The sequence below is a fragment of the Coturnix japonica genome, chromosome 2 (genome assembly GCF_001577835.2).
Source record: "Coturnix japonica isolate 7356 chromosome 2, Coturnix japonica 2.1, whole genome shotgun sequence".
NCBI lineage: Eukaryota > Metazoa > Chordata > Aves > Galliformes > Phasianidae > Coturnix > Coturnix japonica.
Genome location: NC_029517.1, coordinates 30188586 through 30202112, shown reverse-complemented (window position 1 = coordinate 30202112; position 13527 = coordinate 30188586). Strand labels below are relative to the sequence as shown.

At 37.7% G+C, this 13527-nt stretch overlaps 1 protein-coding gene across 1 annotated transcript in view; it reads right to left on the bottom strand.

Moving 5' to 3' along the window:
* TAX1BP1 (Tax1 binding protein 1) overlaps positions 1-13527 on the bottom strand; it is a 46342-nt gene that overhangs the window by 3157 nt on the left and 29658 nt on the right. The window contains exons 8-13 of the mRNA XM_015853731.2: positions 13044-13271; positions 12657-12803; positions 9047-9172; positions 7222-7293; positions 4513-4687; positions 3941-4089 (exon numbers count right to left, since the gene is read on the bottom strand). Coding sequence (XP_015709217.1) covers positions 3941-4089; positions 4513-4687; positions 7222-7293; positions 9047-9172; positions 12657-12803; positions 13044-13271 — 897 coding nt within the window. The remainder of the gene's footprint in view (positions 1-3940; positions 4090-4512; positions 4688-7221; positions 7294-9046; positions 9173-12656; positions 12804-13043; positions 13272-13527) is intronic.

Sequence of the window (13527 nt, the reverse complement as noted above, 5' to 3'; positions counted from 1 at the left end):
TTCATTTCAAAGACACACTACATGTGAGAATTACAAACTATTGAGCTGGTCTTTAGAAATGGGGCCTTATATGACGTGCAATATGTTCTGTGCAGGCAACAGAGGTATATGCCAACATATTTCACTGCCTTCCCAGCCTACATCCTTTGTCCTTAGGAAGAGATGCTGGAAATAGGGCAGGACAGGAAGGTTCCCTCAGCATTTTTCTCCTGTCAACAGCTGTTCAGCTTCAGCCATTTAACGTTTCCATTAAGCAGCTAGTGGGGCTTGCTGTGACAGATGCCAGCGACAGACAGATTTTCCTGTCTAACTCGCTTGCTTTGCACCTGCAGTATAAAAAAAAAAAAAAAAAAAGCATATGGGTTTTAAAATGTTATTTGTCACAAGAGAGGTAGGATGTGTGTGTTACAGGAGGAAAGCTATTTAAAGCACTCCTGTACTCCAACGCTGCAGCTAACACGGTGCCAAAAACATGACTAAAATGAATCCGCATCTTTCAAGAAAGTAAATTCCACTACACAGGCAGGTCTAATTAACATTTAAGACCTCCAGAAAAGGCTTTATCAGCCCTGGCTGCTGGTCACTCAGCTACTCCTTGAGCAGAAGGCAGTTTGTGCTCAAGTGAAAGCCATCTGTCTCTGGTGACTGCAACAGGAACCAAGGGAACAGCATGGAGCTGCATCAGCAGGAGGGTTGGAACCAGATGAGCACTGTGGCCCTTTTCAACCCAGGCCGTTCTATGATTCTATGAGTTAGGTTCAAAAATCCTTGTAGGTCCCTTCCAACACAGGACACTCCATGACTCTGTAATTGCCACCGCCCTCCACCCATGTATGTTAGCTGTGCCCACCAGAACAGACTGCTTCGGAACCAGCAAGCTGAAATTAATAATAGTTTACAAAAGGCTTTTTTCATGTCAGCTGGGTGTGTCCCAAGGCCCCACCAATTAATGATGAAAATCATCCTGTGTGTTCCTTACCACAGCTCCTGACCTGCACACCATGCCAAGTGACAGTACTGAACACAGCAGGTGTGGTGTCTGCTAAGATACAGAGTCTGTCTCCTCTGTTATGCCATGTCTGTTTCCTCTGCTATGGTATGTAAGCACAGCAGTGAAGCTGTTCTTACTCATATAAATTATGCCAGGTTGAAAAGCACATGTAACATTTCAAAACCATCCGCTCTCCCACAGTAACAATCCACCCCATGAAAGCCCCAAAGCCAAGCTGAGGAAGCTACCTGAAGTAGCTTTACAAGCAGAGCTACCCACAGTCTGGGAGGTCAGGCCTTGACAGCTACATCAGTGCTATATTTTAAGAACAGGCATCAGCTTACTGCCCCCAAAGCCCTCAGTGTAGTAACCCCAGTTAGTTGGGCAGAAGCCCATCCTTCATGCTCCAAGAGAGACATGATGCTGCCCTAAGTGTAGGCCCAGTGGCAGCCTGCTTCACCCCGGAGGTGACCAGGGACACCGGGAGCCCCAAGGCCTGTGCAGAGCTGGCAGCGATGTGACATGGCTGATATGTGGCCTCCATCTTCATTCATGAGGCTGATGCAATGTGTCAAGGAGCTCTGGCCCTATGGTTGTGCAGCTTAAAAAATACTAGGCTGTCCAAATGCAGAAATTTGGATACCAAGGTTAATGAATTGTGAAGAGCTGCCTTTAACAACATAACTTCACTATTATCACTGGATCGTAACTTTTACTCTTAAAACTGCCAGTGAGTTCAACAGGCTGTATGAATCATGAAGATAAATAGAGCATTAACACGCAACACTTACCCACACAATTACACACAATAAAGTTTGGTAACAAGGGAGTCTGTTTGCCACTGAAAGAGGAAGAAGGGCAAGCAGGCATTAACAGCCAAACACAAGCACAACTCACCTAGTTTTACCGACTCATTTTTGTCTCATGTAACACCTACTGCTTTAATGACTACCACCAAAAGCCCATATAACCAGAGCTGAGACTGCCCAGCAGAAGCCAGCAACCAGCCATGTGGTGCAGTACAAAACCCACAGACAGGAAGAGTTTCTGTTTCTAAGCTCCAGGGAACATTAGCACAGGGACAGGAAGCAAAGCAATGTCCATCTCAAGCTTTAAGTAATCAAAGAACGGCCACACCATTGGTTCTTCTGCTCTGTCCACCAAAGAAGGGTACACAGTTTTCTTCTCGTGACTCAGCTCTGCATGAGCACTGTTCATCAAACCCCCTACATCTCTGCAAGCAGCCTCGTCTCCCAGGAGGTATGTGGACATCTGCACAGATACCAACTACTCTTTTCAAGTCTATTAGCAGATAAAGACAGTAAATGGCAGCTATGATCAGGCTGATGAAAGTGTAGTGGGGTTTCTGGGCTAAAAGAAAGGCCATTGTGAATTCATCTCAACGAAGAGCTTGACCTGGCTGCCAAACGTAATCCCCTCACCCTACACATTTGCTGTTAGTAACAGCTTTCTTGAAGTCCTGGGACAGCTATTCTGGGCTTACTGCCAACTGTAATCAAATCTACATTTCATACTGAAGTGTGAGCTTCAGAAAAGTACTTTGTTTCCTTCACGTATCTCTCCTGTACAAACCTCCTCCAAGTGATTATCATTTGTTCAACTGCAGAGCGTAAGCAAAATGGATATATAATGGACAAATACTTATTTCCATGTCGAATTGTACACTCTACACCTACAGCCTGATTTGGGGGGTGTGGGGTGTGGCAGCAAGTAATTGATTCTCATTGGAAAGTCAAAAATAAAGATGTAAATTACTTGATTTATTGAACTTTATTTAAGCCTGCTGTATTCCATCTCGTTACAAAAATCCAAGCTGTGTCAGCAAATGAGCACAAGACTACAGCACTGTTTCAGTTGGGTTTGCAAGGGGGCAAAGCACATAGATCAGAAAGAACACCCTGCTAATTAAACTGAAGCAGATGACTAAAGAAGAGAAGAGCTTGTCATATGTAGTATCTACGTCAAGAATGATCAGATTAAATATGCAAAATGTGGAGAAAAGGTGGACAACAGTATTAAGCTCACATTCTTAAATAGGCTGCAGGAGTTCTGACAGTTTTTCTAATTATTCACAGTAATGGACACCAGGGGCAAAAGGTAGGAGGGAAAAATACATTTTTCTCCATTATAGGTGCTGAGCACCAGGGCTAAAATCATGCCTGTCTGAACACTGATCAGCTTCTGCAAAGGTTAATAGCAATTAAATGTGGCAAACTAGACTAAACGAGAAACAGGTCATGATACCGCTGTACTTGCAAAGAGCAAAATACTTTGCAGAAGAGTATTTCTTGTTGAATATTTTTGAAGGTGCAAGAATACTTAGAATTGGAAAGAGTAATAAGTCTGCTCCTGTTCAAATGAAGCCATTTGGTCCAGCTTATTACAGAAGCCAATTTACTAGAACTATGTTTTACAGAGGTATGGCGTGAAAGTTGAATGTTTGAGAAAGCAAAGAAAACCAGTTTCCACTTCAAACATACGAAGCCATAAAAAAAGAAATCGGTGACAATCTGTCACCTTCTGTTTAATCAGCGTTAGTCATCAATCAGCTCTTCCAAATATATGCTTAACAGCGAAAAAAAAATCGAAATGGAATAAATGCAGGCTAATAAAAGACAGAACTAGAGGTTTATATGTAGGGATTAAATACCTGATACTACAGACACTTTATTTCGGTATTTAACGGAAGCTACTGCTATCAGAATACTTCAGGTTTTTATTTGCTCTGATCCAACTTACTTCCTGCCTACAAACAAGGAAGCAAATAAAACCAAATCAATCCCATATTTACAAAACAATAGGATCGGGCATATCTGATACTGAAAACCAACGGGCAACTCCAATGTTCAGTAGTAATCACAGCAAGGAAAGTTGAACATAATAGGTAATAGAGATGGAAAATTAAAGATGATATAGAAGATAACTCACATTGCTGTCCTCAGGATCTTCTAAACCATCGGGCCGACTGAGATTGCGTGAAGGCTGACTACACACCACGTCATCTTCTAGCTCCCAAAAGGAAGTTCTAGCAGGTGGCCTTTGGATCTCATCAGGATTAAAGGCACCATCTGCTCCATCTGAAGAAAAATTAATTAATTGATCCTTGTTCAGTTTGTTTTACAGATGTGCCAATTTACACCCTAAATCAAGGATTTCAAATATTTTTGGCTTTAGATAAGGTATGAAAAGACAGAAATCTACTTTTTCAAAAGACGTCTGTAAAATTTTTCTTAACTTATAGATTCTCTTCAACAAAACAAAGGCATTTAATGATTCTCATTAACAAAGACAACAAATAAGAGCACCGTACATCAGCACTGAGACTGTTCTTAAGCTGCATTTAAGCGTCTCTGAATGAATGCAGCATTGCTTTTGAAACAGTGAGAGAGAAATACGTGGAAATTATATATATATACACATATATATGTGTGTGTGTATGTATGTATGTGCATATATATATATATATATATATACACACACACACACACACACTCATTTACCTCTTCTTTCCTGAATTGCATAAGGGTTTCCATACTGCAGTACTGGTAGTCTACTTGGCACTGCAGGAACTGGGCCGTTCTCCTCTGAGTATGGGTTGCGAAAATGTAACGTCGGCTGTGAAATCTGTCCTTCCATCATCCTCCCTGCTTGATTTCCTGCTGCCTTGCCAAGTTCCTAAACAACACAAAGTTTAAAACATAATCACTCCACGGACGTTTAGGCAAAAGTTGAGGGTTTTTTAATGAACTATTTAAATTTAAAACAACAACAACAAAAAAGTCACATCTTCAGACCCTCATTTCACTTTGACCCAATGTCAAATGTAGCACTTGAGCAAAGAAAACACAGAGGTATTTTAAAGAACGTTTCTCATCTGTTAATATGAATTGTATACACAGAACTGCCACGTACTTCAAGAAGAATCTGCATCCTTCTCAGAACAAAGAAAGGACTATAAAATAGTAAAGGGTGAGTTGAAGTAACAGTGACAACCATGTGCAATTAGGAAAGTTAAGAATGGATCATTTTAATAAGTGAAGGAGATATGGATTTACTGGACATAATTCCCTACAAACCCTTAAATGGCAGGTATTAAGGACTACTAAATACATTGCACTGGATCCTCTCCGATTCATAACAGCAGAATGCATAAATACTATGAGATTTCAGACATGGAAGGCTTAGACTCCAGCATCAACTACTTAAAGCCTTTTTCAAACAGGAAGGAGAGTAAAAGGAGAAAAATGCTGTCTACAATAGTAAGGAAGCTTCCAGGAGGTTACCTTTTGTTAGAGTGCTTACTGTAAAGACAATACTTTGTATTACTTTTATGTTACTTTAGAAAACACCACAATGCAGAACAGCACATTTTCTGCGCAACATCCTCTTGTAGATATGATACAGAGCTAATGTTAATGTGCTAATGTTATATTAGATTTATTGACTATGTTGCATGTATGACTGAAATGACCAAGGTTAAGTGGTTAGGATTACATCTTAAAATTTTAGTGAGCATGTAAAATCCAAATAATTAATCTCTACTCAATACAAAGCCAGAGCGGTTAATTATCACTGAAATTAAGACTTTACTTTTTAAAATCAAATTCTCATACAGTATGGAACCAGTTCAGAATGAGAAGGAACGGCATCAGTACTTCAATTTTAGCATCACATAAGATTAAAACAGAACGCAGATCAAAGTGACTGTAAAAAGGTGCCGTAAAAGAGCCATAGCCAGAAGTTGGCAGAGACGGATTCAAAATCAAAGTCTGTAAGTATGTAAATAAAATAGGAACCAAGTAACTTTATAGGTTGGAAGAGACAGCAAATGAACATTTCTAGCATGCTATGTTTGGTGACATTCATAAACAAACACTGATAACGGAGCATAAATTGAAAAGCTGTTTACTGTTCTGCGCTGAACCTTTTAAAACATGGTTCCAGTCTAGCAAGGCACTTTTGATTCTTCTTCGTAATGTAAATATCTATAAATTTGGTAGACAAAGTTCCAAGGTTTTATAAGCTCCATACATTATTATTACAGTTGCACTCCTTATGCGTGGTGTTTAAAATTACTCCTTCCAGCTAAAAGAGATTAATTGAAACTCGGAATTTACTTGAATTAGGAAAAGATGAGAAAAAAGTACTACAAATTACATCACCGTTTAAAAAAAATAAAGAGTTTGAATGCCAACTACTCGAGAATCCGGGATTTTAGAAAACATTTTAATCTGAAATTAATTATAATGTATCAGAATGCAAAATCCTGCTTTTAATATGCATCTGTTCACATCTGAAACCACATCCAATGAAAAAAGGAAGCAAGTAATCTGAACAATTCTAGTTATTCCACAGTATCACTCAGTACTATCAGAATGTCATGAAGACATCATTTACTTTTCAGTAAAACACAGTTCTGCTTATCTGCCATGTGATACCTGCAAGGTACTTCTAGTATTAGTGTATCATCATCATCAGCGTTCCTGGCTTAATAGTAAAGATAATGAATTTGAGGAGACTGAACCTCTGAAAGCAGCCATCCACTTCCTATCATACGTTCCAAAAGCACAGCGCTGCTTGTGCATCATGCTTTTCTTATAAAGATATGTTTTCAGTTGTATTTTACCAAAGTCACTGCTGTCACATATGTCAAACTGCTCTTATTATTACAAGCGGTCAACAAGAGAACTGCAGATGTCAAACGGATTTGGTTGTGTGCACACGTCATGAAAAATGCAGCAATTTTACTGCTGAAATGTGCACATCTCTAGTTATAGGACGTGACTGGATAAAAGCAAAAATAACCCTAACCAGTGGTGGAAAAAATAAACTGTCAACACAAGCATGTACTATTCACATCTTACACCAAAATCCCAAAGGGAGTGAGATTTACTAATTGTGCTGCCTGACAGCCAGTAACTCCTGATATCAGAGTTGCTCTTGCAAAGAAATGAAAATCCTCCAACTTTTGTTGACTGAGCCTTCCTTTAAAGGCAGAGAATCGGCTTACTTTTTTCCCCTTTTAGAATTAGCAACACTATCAGAACTTGCTGTTTTAAACCACCAATTAATTCTTGCAAGATACTCAAATATGGAAAAGAATCTTTAGACGGTAAACGAATTCTCAATTAACAGTGAATTACAAACCCCCAAATCAAAGAGCCCCATGGCTTCCAGTTTACAAGATGTGACGGTAGTACTGACAATACCTTCTCAGCGGTAAAGAGTTCCAGCTGTGATGCCAGTTCCTTGATGCGTCTCTCTTTTTCTGCCAGCTGAACCTGTATGAAAATCAGTATTCATTTACAGTTCTTGTATTAGGGAACATACAGATGCAGGTTAATCCTGCATGCTATATCTGTGAAAATACGGAATGCAATGACTTCAGTTCATCTTTCAGATGGAAAAGAACTTGCCTACACAACTCAAATGAAACTTACAGTACTACTACAAATCATTAAAACCAAACATTCTCCATAAGTCTCCATAAGACTGCTACCCATCAGTTATTTATGCCATTCACTTCCCTCCATCCACGTGCCCCACAAAAGAACCAAGAGAACCGAAACCTCCCCCAACAACCTCAAAGATACTTGATTTGTTTCACAAACACCTACCGCATGTCTGTTGGGTGACCAGGGAGTAGAGAAATGCAACACACATACTCTTCAATTTCTACAGGCTTCCAAATTACTATTTCAACGACCTTTCTACACAGAGTGCATTTTCATTTGGATTGGGTGACTTCACAGACTATCCCTCCACTAGTTTATCAGCCATATAACTTCAGTGCTTCATACACTTAAGTATCTTTTTTTCTCCAGTTCTTAAATTATTTTCCCCAGTTGAGTTCAAAGAGAGAGAAATACAGTGTCTGCAATGAAAAGCTGACTTTTTCTTCCATCCTTACACCTGCACTCATGATAACATATTTTTCAATTGCAGTCAGAATCTTTTCAACTTCAGAACCAATTATTTATTACTCCTGCTGTTAAGTACAAAATAAATAAACTAATTTTTCATGAAGTTATGTGTGGCAAGTGATCACTGTTAATTAACAAAATTCAATAACTTGGGAAGAGACGTGCATTTTATATAGCAAATTAGAGTTTTAAAAGAGTGTTTAAAATCACACAGGGATAGCACAGCCTATGCTGAAATGAGCTGTAGATTAATTTAGTATTTTATAATGAATAGGTGTTGCAATTCCTAATGAGAAGAGGTTCTTACTAGAAATAATACAACCACAGTTCACTTTAAGCCTCCTTCACTGGGCAATACTGAGCATCTATATACCCTATCAACTGAACTAACATTACCATAAGATTGAGCAGAAGTCTAAAAGCTGGTCTGGGGAGAAATGGGTTGCTTTTATCTTTCCCTTGTTCACCCAAGAAGCCACTAGTACATATATACTAATAGCACAACCTCAGAGATTAAGGATATGGGTAAGATAAAGCTGCTCATGATGCTTGACTTCCTGGTGCATGTAAATTACATCACTACACTGCAGTTACAGCTGAAATCCCCTTAATTTAAGTAATTGTCTCAAGATGATTTTAAAAACAATACATTGTTCACCTTCAATCTCTCTTGTTAACTCACAGCAAAACATATTACACACTACTACAGTGGTCATGCAGCATTCAATACCAAGATTTTAGACAAATACACCAACCAATATTCCTGCTAATGTTATTGTAAGCAACAGGAAATCAGAACTCCACTACTTTTTGCCTGTAATAACAGATTAAAGTTAGTTACAGCTTCTTTTAAATCCACAGCATTTAAAGACCGATAGCCATTTGCTAAGTGTATTACTTAAAGTAAGGCAGAACTGTTAAAAGAAACATCAAAAGAACGTGCTACTTCTACAGAGCAAGACATATTTTCTTTTTACAGAAAAAAACATATTTCATGTTTATTCCCATTAAAACTGAACTACTGAACTATTAGAGATGAGCAGGTAAGTTAAGAGCAGGATACCATTCATTGTCATAACAAAATAAACAACCAAAAAAATCAGTAACTTACTTTATACTGATCCTCCATTGCTGCTAGTTGTAATTTTATACCCTCATTGATTTTCACTTGTTCTTTCCATTTCAGCTCCAGTTTAGCCAGTTCATCAGCATAAACACTGCATTTCATCTTCTCACCCTGAAGCAGTTCATAACACAGCATGAAACATTTCTACCTGTTTTCGTTTATTTGGTTTAAAACAATGGTTCTGTGCAACTCTATGCTTTTAGAACTAAACTACTTACAAATGCCTTCAGTGAATCAAACTTGCCTCACTACAGTGGCTCTGAGCATTGGATATTATGAAAATGGCATTCAATATACATTTTTCTTGAGTTTTCAATATACTGCAGCTTCTCCTTAGCTTCACTGTTACAAGTTTCTTCGTATAAACAGAATCCTAACACCACGCTACATCACTGCACTTTCAAGTGCCTCATTTCAATATAAAATCCTTTCCCCTGCAATTTTTACCATCACCTTAAATATGTTTCATCCAGAAAGTCAAAGGCAAAGGTTTTCTTGGACCCCACTATAGAAGCAATAGCTAGTGGATGGTAATGAAGGCTCTCTATTGATGGAACGGTGAACACAATTACATGGCAATTATTATCCTGTTATCCTCTCCTGAATGTACAGTCACCTTGTGATAAGTAAGAGAATTAGGATTATAAACTGAGTTCACGACAGTCTATGAATGTCTTATGGCGATTTGAAAATAAAGCATATTAGCACACTGAAATTCCAAGTTTTTAATTCTAACCTTAAATCTAACTGTTCTGACTTTGTTATTTTTTTAATCTCCAAACAAGAAGCAAATGAATAGGTAATTGAAAGCTGACTCAATAAAAAAGTGTTTCATCATATTAACACTTCTATCTTAAGCATGGAGTATCACACAAACAAGCCACAAGGCAAATCATGTGGGTAAGCTTTGTGGTTTTAAGATTTAGCACCTAGAGCGTTCTGTTCGGCTTTCCAAATCAGTCATTTACTTACTGCCAACATTTGCTTGTTTTCTCAGCAATTTCTTTATTCATCTCACGTACTTGCTCCTTAACCATGAATTCCGAAACTACATCAGATGAAATGGGGCTAACTGTGAACATTGAAGAAAAAAAACACAAACATCGATTTTTTTGTTCTAAAAATGAAGTCTGTATCAAAGAAAGAGATGACAGGCCAAATCTGATGTTGCATTGAGAACAGAGTGCTCCATGTCAACCAAAGAGATAAATGAATCACTAGCCACATCAACAGTCCTATCAGTATCTTTCAGCTCTCTCTCCCCTACAGAAGAGGGGCATAAATACACACATGCCTACCACAAACATCAGTACAAAAACAGGTAACTCTCCCGTGAGCTCCCAAGAAAGTAAACATTAGAATACTTTCTTTTCAGTATCACGCTGGCTATTCTATTATTCTTCCGCAACATGGAATGCCTCAACAATCTGCTTCATCCCATCACGCATCATAACTAGTCATACTGGAACTGTAGTTGTTCTAAAAAACGCTTGCATTTAATGAAAATGGGATGAAACTGACCAGAAATTACAACCTACAGCTGGTACAGAGGGAAAGGTGCATCAATTTTAAGGCATCGAGCACAGAATTACTCAGCATTTATCAATTTAAGGTAAATAATAAACTAGGTTCAGTTATAAGCTATTATGTCTACTCTATAAGACTAGTCTTCTAAGAACTTAATAGATCATAAAAATTATAACTTTAACATTCTCTAATAAAACTACTACAGCCTATAAATAGTAAGAATGTTCTATAGACTTAACGTTGTCATCAAATAACCAGAATTTTACTGTGGATTTGATTTTACAGTAGAATATTCCATTGGACGGTCACTGCAACACAACTGCTGGCTTTGCACACTAGTGTACATAACTCGAGAATTCGAGTGGGATGGTTTTCTTATTTCTTAAATCAACTCCATTGGAAAAAAGAGTTCTGTGTTAACTATCAAGCCAAACAATCAGATTTCAATCCCAGTTAATATTAACCGTTTTGAACAAAAGCAATGAAATCATTTCTGAATCCAATTCCTTGGAGAGAAAAAAAAAAACAAAAAACAAAAAAAAAAAAAAAACAAAACAAAAAAAAAACCAGCTTTTTAGATGAGTTTTCACATTTTTAACCAGCTTTCCTTCCTTTAACTGCAACAGAATGACTTTACCTAGTTTATACTAGAAATATGTTTATGGACTACTTCACAAAGACACCACTTTCAGGCAGATACAAACAGATAAAATCTAAGCTGTTGATACCTGGAGATGCAGGCAACTTTTTGTCTTTAACGATGGCAGTAGCTGTCACAGTGTTAGATGCATCTGTCAGTTTCTGCTGATTCCCCGCGATTTTCTTTGTGAAAAGAAATTTTGTTTTGGTGTTTTATTAAATGAAATCCGAAGCACAAAGTAACATTTTTTCCACTACCACCTCCTCCAAAATTGGATGAGGAAGAATGGAAACAAAGAGCATAATAAATATACAAACCAGTATTATTCTACTAACACTGAAAATGGTCTCGGATAATTTTTATAGTCTTATTTTACAAAGTTCCTTTCCCCTAGAAACCGTAATTTTTAAGCAAATTATTAAAACATCTTGTTCTCTGGAGAAAAAGTTACACTTAAAACCATCAGTTATAAGCTAACAACCCACTTGAATATGAAGTCAGTATTAATAATGAGTGCTGTACTTCTTCTGCTATAAGTTACAGAAGTGAAATTCGATGTTGGTATCAGATCTACAACATAGTCAAGATCTGTAATATTTTTGAAAGAAAAGCCACAAGCTTTTTGATGTGACACTTCATTCACCATTGACCTTCTGGATGAGAAACAAATTTTGAAAGTAATTTGTTGATTGAAGACAGGCAATTTTATCCATTTGTTCTGCAGGTAGTCTAAATAATTTGCATGTTTTTTCTGAATCACATTGATGCACAGAATCACCAAGGTTGGAAATGACCTTTAAGATCATCCAGTCCAACCACTCATCTATCACCAATAGTTCTCACTAAGCTACGTCCCTCATCTTGCCACTGCCATTTTCCACACTTAAGTCTGCTACTACATCACCAGCTCTGCTCTCAAATCTGTTTGTAATTCACTAAAAAGTTAATCTACCACGTGGTATAAGATGGACACCAACATTACAAAATTCTCATTTAATTATAGAACAAAGTTTCAAGTGTGATCAGAACATCAAACAGAAACGGAATATGACTATACACTGAGTCGTGGAAATACCCTCCCCACTCAGAGTCTTCCTTTAAGTTCTCCACTTCCACAGTGTTTGGACTAGGCTGTCTATTTCTACTTGTTTGTCTTTTGTTTCTTAAGGTGGTGGTTACAAATTATACATTTCCCTGTTTCAATTTCAAAATTCTTCCTTGAACAAAGTTAGGCTTACACAATCATCCAAACTCTAATAGCTTACTACATATATAAGAATGCACAGAAATAGTTCAGATTTATAGAAGAAAACTGTAAACTAAAACCCAAATGTTTAACACAATTGTAGCTGTTGGTTTTTTTGCAAAAGGAAATTAAATAGTTGCTGCAAAGTTAGAAAAGCAAGTGCAAATCCTCCATTCACTTACTGCCTGTTCTGTAAACTTGTTCACTTGTTTTTGAAGTTTTTGACATTCTTTGAATTTTTCCTTGTAATGGTCAGCAGCCATTTGTAAACGAAGCTTCAGATCTTCAACTTCTCTGCGCAGTTCCTGCTCTGTTGTGTTCACAGTTTCCTTTACAGAAATTCAGAAAAAGAACAAAACTGTTCTACCTTCTGTTCAAACAGTACTATTCCCCAAAAACCTTCATTTTCTAATTAAAGAAAGCCAAATTAGCCTATGTGAGTAAAGAACAAGTTCCTATTTTATAGTAACTATCCAAGAAAGCATTTTTACTCCCCAATAGTAACAAATCTTTCCCTTACAGATTTTGTGACTGCACAAAGACTTGAGCACTAAGAACTAACAATTTACCTGTTCATTTTTCAAAGCTGTGATTTTTTTAAGCTCAGCTAAAGCATCAGCAAGCTGCTTTTTCAACTTCTCATTTTCCAGACGCGCACTGTGAAGATCTGCCATTGTTTTATCTCGCACATTTACTGCATCACTCAGCTCTTTTGACATTAGGACAGCTTCTTGTTTGCTAGCCTGAATCTGATCTTCAGCTTTCCGAAGCTGCTCTTTCAGAATAGCTGCATCCTCCTGGGAAAGAGAGGAAGAGAATCAATCACTTTCATTTCAAAGTTCAAATAAATGTTGGGAAGGGATTTGGAACATTCGAAAGGAAAATCTGCTTGGCTCTTCTGGCAAAAACAAACGCTAAATCCAAAAGTTTGTGCTTCATTTGCCTTCTTGGCCAACAATGATTTGCAAATACCCCTCATTATAATATAGAGATCTTCAAGCAATCACCATCTCAAACCACACACATTTGGGCATTATTGTTTTACCTATACTG